General features: G+C 43.8%; 2 protein-coding genes across 2 annotated transcripts in view; one reads left to right on the forward strand and one right to left on the reverse strand.

The window, feature by feature from the left end:
- Window positions 1-853, forward strand: part of csrp3 (cysteine and glycine-rich protein 3 (cardiac LIM protein)) — a 7,719-nt gene extending 6,866 nt beyond the window's left edge. Inside the window, exons 5-6 of the mRNA XM_032524045.1 lie at window positions 472-565; window positions 669-853. Of these exons, the coding sequence (XP_032379936.1) occupies window positions 472-565; window positions 669-745 (171 nt within the window). The 3' untranslated portion in view covers window positions 746-853. The remainder of the gene's footprint in view (window positions 1-471; window positions 566-668) is intronic.
- Window positions 854-2,149: 1,296 nt separating this feature from the next.
- zdhhc13 (zDHHC palmitoyltransferase 13) overlaps window positions 2,150-9,120 on the reverse strand; it is a 15,908-nt gene continuing 8,937 nt past the window's right edge. Inside the window, exons 11-17 of the mRNA XM_032517544.1 lie at window positions 8,797-8,921; window positions 8,636-8,698; window positions 8,447-8,540; window positions 6,842-6,925; window positions 6,414-6,571; window positions 4,139-4,236; window positions 2,150-2,775 (exon numbers count right to left, since the gene is read on the reverse strand). Of these exons, the coding sequence (XP_032373435.1) occupies window positions 2,637-2,775; window positions 4,139-4,236; window positions 6,414-6,571; window positions 6,842-6,925; window positions 8,447-8,540; window positions 8,636-8,698; window positions 8,797-8,921 (761 nt within the window). The 3' untranslated portion in view covers window positions 2,150-2,636. The remainder of the gene's footprint in view (window positions 2,776-4,138; window positions 4,237-6,413; window positions 6,572-6,841; window positions 6,926-8,446; window positions 8,541-8,635; window positions 8,699-8,796; window positions 8,922-9,120) is intronic.

The following is a 9,120-nucleotide window of genomic DNA, read 5'->3' on the forward strand; positions in this document are numbered from 1 at the left end:
GTGGCTCAGTCAGTCAACTCAGGGATGAATAACAGTCAGCATGAGACTATCTACCAATGTGACAAGTGTTTTTGTGTAATGTATTACTGTAGCCAGAACATTAACTGAGACATTTTGACCCCAATTGCACAAAAAACAAACCAAAAAAAGACCTGAAAACAAACGACCAACAACAGATCAGGATATCTCCACAATTTAGGCTAGATTTCCATCTGATAAACTGTGGACATGTAAGGGGCCCAACCCAAGAACACAAATCCACTGAATTTAAAATTCCAACACTAAGAAAGCGGAAGGAAACTGAAATTCATTAGTTATAGACTAACATTGGGGGCCCTAGGCTGCAATTTAAGCTTTGGACTGTTCTGTTTAAAAACTAGGTTTATATTAGATTATTTTTCTTTGGTGTGTGTGTGTGTGTGTGTGTGTGTGTGTGTGTGTGTGTGTGTGTGTGTGTGTGCGTGCGCGTAGCCCTGGCATAAAACCTGTTTCCGCTGCGCCCTGTGTGGTAAAAGTCTGGAGTCGACCACAGTGACCGACAAGGATGGAGAGCTTTACTGTAAAGGTACTGTATATATACTGTGCACACACAACACAAAACACAGTTTGAAAATTAATTCAGAAAATGCTGTTCATCAGTAACTCTTTTTTTCTAATTTTCTCTTCAGTTTGCTACGCCAAAAACTTTGGCCCAAAAGGATTTGGACTGGGGAACGCCGCCATGTTGGAGAAACAACAGTCCTAGTTTTAAACTCACATTCACTGTCTCACTGCAGCTGTTCTAATGCAGACTCGGCCTTTTGTAATGTTGAAATGTTTGTAATACATGATCGACGCCATATTGGGCATCAAAATAAAGTATTTCTGATTCTGATTCTGAAAATCCTGGGCAGGTGAAATAACAGCACAGTCAGGCAAATTATTACGTTCACTGTAATCTTGAAAATGTTGCATAATACTTATGGTTCATGAGTACAAATTAAAAACCATTTTGTTACCCTAAGATGTATCATGAATTCAGTTTTTGTTTTCATAAATAAAGGGAAAGAGGAAACAGAGCTTTTAATTACAGTTCATGAAAAAATCAGAACTATACTCATAAGAATAATTTCAGATAATCGTTTTATTTGTGTTACATATTATATTTGTGATGTTTACTACTTACTGACGAATTACTACTACCCAACCCTGCTTATTTGTCTTTGAATTTATTGGTTACCACACGCTGTGTGTAAGGCAATTAGCAGTTCCTCATCTCATTAAAGTTAATTATTGATATAATCGTAATTGCATTCATGAATAATTATGGTCAACAATTAATTAGAATAATCAAGACAAGTGATTAACAAACATGAAGTGTTAATTTTTCCCAAATGTCAACAATTATGTGTGAGCAGCGGTGCAGAGCGGGATGGGATTAGATGTTTTTGTCAAACTAATATTAAAGTTGTAATCTCACGCTGTTAAATTAGAAGAGATGAGACCACGGGGGAAAACCTTCAGAGTTAAAGTCCTTCCTAAAGAGGACTCCGTTTATTACACTACTTTTATTCCTTTGAGTTTTAACTTTTAGACATTGACCACAGTGGCTGCTTTAACACACTCTGTTCATTTTACATAGTCATTTGTCCCGTTAGCGTCAGGCCCGTTAATAGTGTAACGAGGCAAGAATGAAGAAAACAAAAAAAGGACCCGGTCGGTTAACAACAGTACAAACTGAGTCTTTACAAAGAACCAAGGAGTGGAACAGGTGTGGTGAGGGGCAGTGGATCGGACACATCCCTTTGATGTGGGAGATCCAGGTTCGATTCCCACTGTGATATGTCAACCAACGTGTCCCTGAGGAAGACACTTAACCCCTAGTTGCTCCAGAGGTGTGCAACTTGCTTGTGAAAGTCCCCTTCTCTCACACTGATCTTCCATGTCAGAGGCTCAGTCATGTTTAAAGGTGGAGAAATGGCTTCTTACAACATGAAACATGAGGTGGTCACGTAATATGATAAACCTGATATATAGCAATAAAGTCGCTTTGGATAAAAGCGTTAATGACATGTATGAGCCTCACCATAGTGATATTTACTGACAGTGTTTCCATCATATTGTCCAACCCATCATATGTAGAGGCCCGAGAATACACACAGAGGCAGTTAAGAGACAGGCACAACATTGCTTTATTGAAATATTATAGTGGTCATTGGTTATGAAACACATACAACTCTTAGAAAAGTCGTAAAACTAACACGTACAAATTTACTCGTACAAAGATCCTTTTTCCTTCCACAATAGATGATACAAAATAGGCTTGACGTGTTCGTAAAAAAACATCTCAAAACTTCAGTTACAATTTAGGCCTTTAGAGGTTTGTTAACCTCACCCAAATTAACACATTTGTGATTTTCATGTCACTTACAATGGTCAAGTATAAGGCAGCAGCAGTCTGTACAAAGAGCAACTATATCAAACGATATCTACACAATCCTTTGTGTTTTGTTGTTTTCTAAACTTCTGTTATGGTGGTCTCGCTTCACAAGGAGCCAACCTGTTAAAAAAATAAATAAATACACTTTGTGCTTTTGGTCCAGAACCACTGTGAAAGTCTGACCGTTGACCCTGAGCGACGGGTGGGGGGGGGGAGGTCAGACCAGGTCGGTGTGTCCGAACATGCGCTGGTCGCGGTCGGGGGGGAACTGCTGCGTCCAGTCGATGATGGCCGGTTTGAAGAGGCCACAACACCGCATCTGGAAGAAGGACAGCAGGTTCCGCACCACGCCCAGACTGCAGAGAGAGGGTTCAGTCAGAGTCCATGGAGAAATACTTTTTCACATGGCCAGGTACGGATTTACCACTGCCATCAAACCTTTTGTATGTCTAGCATTATCTAAAATATATTTTTTGTATTGCGTTTTTGTGTTTGCTTGCCTGAAACAGCCCCTTGATCGACAAATCTAGTATTTTGACTTTTAACTGACTATACTGAGAGAGTATCAAGGAATGTTTTAATGAAAATAAAATCTGGACTTTACCCCTGATTATGCTACTTGAAATTTGAAATGTGTATACATTTTTTCTTCTTCTCTGTGATTTGCTAAATCAACCAGGTCTAGCACTTGGATGAACTTTCAATTTTGTCCAATCCTCACAGACATTTCTGCAAAAATGTATTAATAAGAAGATTTGGCTTTTATATTTCACCATCACTGCACCTTCATTCACAACCACAGTTACAGCCCAGGAACTGATTTTAAGTCAACACTAAAAAAGATGCATTTTGGGTCACACTTTTTCACATAAGCAATAATCACATGCAAGTTCCTGAACTTCCTGAACTGAAACCGAATAGATTTTTTTTTTTTTTTCAACGCAGAATCAAATTTTAAACTGTCTGAAAAGTAGCTTGGTTTCATGTTACTGTAATCTCAAACTACATCCTTGTGTTTTGTCAGACGTGTACCGATATATGCTGAGAAAAATTTGTAACATGAAAAAATGAGCTGCAAATTTCAACATGCATTTTGAACACCTAGTTGCACGGTCACAGTTCTCTCTGTAGACCTCGAGAACATCAGCTTACACATGTTCAATATGATTTAAGTCCTGATTTCATTTCCACAGAGACTAAATATCTTGTTTGACACTTTAGTAATAATAATAAATCAGGGCTTATCTACAGGGCACAAGACCTTGACTGAAAAGCATAAAAAGGCTCCCCCTGAATTATAATAACAACTCAGCCATTAACTAAATACATTACTGCTCTGATGTCAATTATTGATTTAAAATTGTTTACCGACTGAAATAACGCACATGGCATTATAGAGCTGAACTGAAATGTGTAGGGCTGCCCCCTCTTAGGTGATTTGTCGTCTAATTTAGTCTTTAGTGGATACGTAATTTTTTACGCTTTTAAATGCTGAATGATTTATTTCCAAGAAACATCCCTGGTAAACCCTAGATTAAAAATCAGACTTTTGTGTGATTCTTTCCAGAGAAACTCTGTTTTACAGATCAAATGGACTGCATTGATATTGCGCTTTTCTAGACCACTCAAAGCGCACAGATCTGTGGATAAAAGCAACACAAAAAAATGTGCGCAAATATTCAAAATTAGTACACTAACTGATAACTGAAATCAACTCACTTGTATGGATTCTGTCTGAGGGAGACGGTTTGTCGGAGTTTCCTCTGGTGGAGCGTCAGGCTCGTCCTCTCTGCGGTGGTCAGTCCCAGGAAGGCAATCTGCTCCGACACAAAGAACAAACATCAATCTCACAGACAGGGAAAGCACCCATTGTGTGTATAAACACAGCAGGTCAGTGGACCGTGAAATGACAATTTGTGCACTGGCTCAACAGGGTGGCCTCCCTTGTGACTTTGACTTCAACTCTAAGGACCGGGCTACACTGCATATCTCTACCTGCGTGTGGCGGCTACCTCACTGAACAAATGTGGTGTCCACACAGACAGCGTTGCTGCCAGGCCCTCTGTCTACATTGAATTGGCCTTTTATAATGACCATCAAATACAGGATATAAAAAAAACCTTGTGTGGCGGAAACAGGAGGTGTTGAGTTAAGAATTACTATTTAGATGTTTTTCACATCTGTAACATATTCTACAATTATAGACATAAAACTGCTGCTATAATATCACTACGACTAACAATAGATCATTTTCACTGTGTATTTTTGCTGAGAAGCACACATGTCAGGCAGAAACAATGGGCGACATGCAGAATTTCTGGTTAAGCCGCAGTCAAGCCATGCCTGAGCTGCGCTGTTGATACAGGCTGTGAGGCTGCTCTAACCTGTTAACACGGGGGCTGTGAGGCTGCTCTAACCTGTTAACGCGGGGGCTGTGAGGCTGCTCTAACCTGTTAACACGGGGGCTGGTGGGCTAATCTAACCTGTTAACGCGGGGCTGTGAGGCTGCTCTAACCTGTAACGCGGGCTGTGTGCTGCTCTACCTGTTAACGCGGGGGCTGTGAGCTGCCTCTAACCTGTTAACGCGGGGGCTGTGAGGCTGCTCTAACCTGTTAACACGGGGGCTGTGAGGCTGCTCTAACCTGTTAACGCGGGGGCTGTGAGCTGCTCTAACCTGTTAACACGGGGGCTGTGAGGCTGCTCTAACCTGTTAACGCGGGGGCTGTGAGGCTGCTCTAACCTGTTAACGCGGGGGCTGTGTGGCTGCTCTAACCTGTTAACACGAGGGCTGTGAGGCTGCTCTAACCTGTTAACACGGGGCTGTGAGGCTGCCTAAACCTGTTAACACGGGGGCTGTTGTGCTAACTAACCTGTTAACGCGGGGCTGTGAGGCTGCTCTAACCTGTTAACACGGGGGCTGTGTGGCTGCTCTAACCTGTTAACGCGGGGGCTGTGAGGCTGCTCTAACCTGTTAACACGGGGCTGTGAGGCTGCTCTAACCTGTTAACACGGGGGCTGTGAGGCTGCTCTAACCTGTTAACGCGGGGGCTGTGAGGCTGCTCTAACCTGTTAACCGAGACGGATGTGCTGCTCTAACCTGTTAACCGGGGGGCTGTGGGCTGCTCAACCTGTTAACGCGGGGCTGTGGGCTGCTCTAACCTGTTAACACGAGGGCTGTGAGGTTGCTCTAACCTTTAACGCGGGGGCTGTGTGGCTGCTCTAACCGGTTACACCGGGCTGGTGAGGCTGCTCTAACCTGTTCACGGGGGCGTGTGGGCTGCTCTAACCTTTTAACAAGGGCTGTTTGGCTGCTCTAACCTGTTAACACGGGGGCTGTAGGCTGCTCTAACCTGTTACACGGGGCTGTGTGGCTAATCTAACCTGTAACGCGGGGCTGTGAGGCTGTCTAACCTGTTAACACGGGGGCTGTGTGGCTGCTCTAACCTGTTAACCGGGGGCTGTGAGCTGCCTAACCTGTTAACACGAGACTGTGAGGCTGCTCTAACCTGTTAACACGGGGCTGTGAGGCTGCTCTAACCCTGTTAACACGGGGGCTGTGAGGCTGCTCTAACCTGTTAACGCGGGGGCTGTGAGGCTGCTCTAACCTGTTAACGCGGGGGCTGTGAGGCTGCTCTCACCTGTTAACACGGGACGTGGAGGCTGCTCTAACCTTAAACGAGGGCTGTGAGGCTGCTCTACGTTAACACGGGGGCTGTGAGGCTGCTCTAACCTGTTATCAAGGGGCTGTTTGGCTGCTCTACATGTTAACACGGGGGCTGTTTGCTGCTCTAACCTGTTAACACGGGGCTGTGAGGCTCTCTAACCGGTAACGCGAGGGCTGTGTGGCGCTCTAACCTGTTAACGCGGCTGTGAGGCTGCTCTAACCTGTTAACACGGGGGCTGTGTGGCTGCTCTAACCTGTTAACGCGGGGGCTGTGTGGCTGCTCTGACCTGTTAACACGGGGGCTGTGTGGCTGCTCTAACAGCCAGTTACCTGGTAGAGCTGCAGCAGCAGGATCAAGCCGGACCAGCAGGTGTGATAGAAGGCCAGAAAGAAGATGGCAAGCACCCATGGGGAGCAGCTCACCAGGGCCGAGACGACGCCCCACAGGCCCTGCTCCTCATAATGCAGCACGCAGTGAGTCGACCAGTCTGGAAAAAATAAACACAGTACAGGCATGTGCATCCAGTGTAAATGTAAAAACTGATAAAAGATACTATCAGGGTCCAAAATAAGCAACATCTACCAGCCAAATGCTGGTAAAATATGCAAGTGGCTCGTATATTTCCTTCACTCGCCAGCCAAAAAACAATGGTTACCTATTGAGTGGCTGGTAACATTCCCTAGCCATTTGGCTGGTGGACAAAAAAAAGTTAATTTTGGACCATAGATACTGTTTTTATGAATGTCAAGGTACTCACATGTGAAGCAACCGTAGAACATCCAGGCTCCCATCAGCACAAGGGAGAGCAGAAAGAGAATAAAGTAGTGGTGGTTCCTCGCACCTGGAATACGACAAATGAGAGATCGCCTTCAACTTGTGAGAGAGCTGATCTGACACTGTAACGATGGCGATTACAATCACATACATTAGGTTTTATTATTAAAGATGGTGGTCTCTCAGTTCCCAACTTCAAAACTGATTTCTGGTCCTTTGTGTTAAGACCCCTTCTCACTTGCAGGCGTACCCTAGAAAGTGCAATGACACAGCCTTGGTCACTCCATGACGTTCTTTTTGCCAATCTTTCTAATGAACAATACCAGCTATGCTTTGGCCCCATTTGCTATGCTTTGCCCCCCCCCCCATTATTCAATAATACAGTCCTCCTCCTCCTCCTGATTGGCGGGAGGCCGATAACAGCCCCACAATGGGAACAAAGGGGAGTTTATTGTCTAAACAACATTTTTGGTGAGGTTGGCTTGTTACCTTTTTTCTGATTTGTCACACACGTTACTCTTTTACCTTCAGTTAAGGTTGGCGCTCAAGGCATGTGGTGTTCCCTGGCAGAGGGCTTTGCCAATTCATCCTATTCAGAAGTTATTTACTGTGCAGCCTAAAAACTGTGGTATGGTGTCTAGGCTTTATCAGTTATTAGTGATATCTGGCCGCTCTGGCCTTCCTTAGAGAGGATGTATCCCTGAGTATCGATCTGGCATGATGTATGGTCTAGCATTTGAGAAGTATCACGCAATCCAGATCATCAGCAGATTCCCTACAATTTCATTCACAGGACATATCTCACCCCCATTAAAAAGGCCCCACATGAAAATAATTAATAGCCCATTATGCACTTTCTGTCCAATGAAAGCTCAAGGCACGGATCTTCACATGTTCTGGGCGTGCTCTCCCATTGGCCAGTTCTGGAACAATATTACATTCAAAATTTCCGCCTTGTTTAATGTTACTGTGCCTGTTAATGTTAAGGTCCTGATTCTGAATGACGTGTCAGCCTTCCAGCTCTCTGGGACTCAGAAACGTGCTGTATTTGCTGGACTTACAGCTGCAAAGAGAATGATTGCAACCCGTTGGAAACCACCCCACGACCTGTCTATCCGCACGTGGACCCTTTCCTACTTAGATGTAGTGTATATGGAACTTTCCACGGCGCGAATTAATGGAGCGCCGGGAAAAACTCTGGACACTTGGCGGAGCATTGCAGACCTCTTACTTGCATAACTGTTTGGTCCCTTGACTTGTGTCTGTCTGTCTGTCTGTCTGTCTGTCTGTTTCTGCATGTGTCGCTGAGTTTTTTTTTTGGTCCTGGGTTCCTATGTCCCAGTGTATTGTTTGTAACGGTTTGTAAATGTTTATGTTTTTAAATTAAAAAAAATTTTAACTTATTTTTTCACAAACTAACAAACATAAAATAATCTGAAACATACAGCGTACATCCCTGGGCCAATCTCACCACTGTGTGTATTTTGATGCAGATGAAACCTTAGTTACTAAATTAACACATGTAGAAATACGTTATTGTATTTTTTGGCAGCTGCAATCACTTGTTACTTGCTACAATCTGTCGTACCGATGCAGCCGTTGGTCCAGATGGAGTGGTGGTCCTGCTTTGCCACACAGGCGTCACAGTGGAAGCAGTGGTTTGCTCTCATTGGTTTCTTTATCTGTGAACAAGGCAATGTAAACCGCTAGGTTGTCACTGTTTGTGTTGATAGAAGACTGCTGCATTCAGGTGAAGGTGTTGCATTCAGAACCTCACCATGCAGGAAGTGCAGAATATTCTGGGGTCCAGACAGCCGGCTTCAGCCAACACCAACACATTCTGACAACGTAAACAAACACAACTCCGCTCATTTGTGCACAAAACACCTACATGTAAGGTGATAGTCTTCAGTGTTTAACTTTTAATTGCCCTCCCACCATTTTCTTCTCTTCTTCGGTTGCCTTGACGAAGCCTGGGTCGGTCCTGCAGGTGCGAAAGTAGTAGTATAGCAGAGTGGTGGCGTTCAGAGTAAACAACACCTGGACTGTGGGGCTAGGCCCATGTGGGGTCAAAGGTCAAGGAACTCTTCATTCATCAGTTTGATCAAAAGGATATAATATCAAACATTACAAATAAACTGAATTTAGAAATCAGCTGCTGAGTTTTTAAGCTATTCACAGTGAATACTTTACTGGTTTAAGTCAAGCAAGTTCACACAGCAGTCTTCTAGGCGCATATATATATATATATATATATATATA

This window comes from Etheostoma spectabile, chromosome 1 (assembly GCF_008692095.1).
Source record: "Etheostoma spectabile isolate EspeVRDwgs_2016 chromosome 1, UIUC_Espe_1.0, whole genome shotgun sequence".
Taxonomy (NCBI): domain Eukaryota; kingdom Metazoa; phylum Chordata; class Actinopteri; order Perciformes; family Percidae; genus Etheostoma; species Etheostoma spectabile.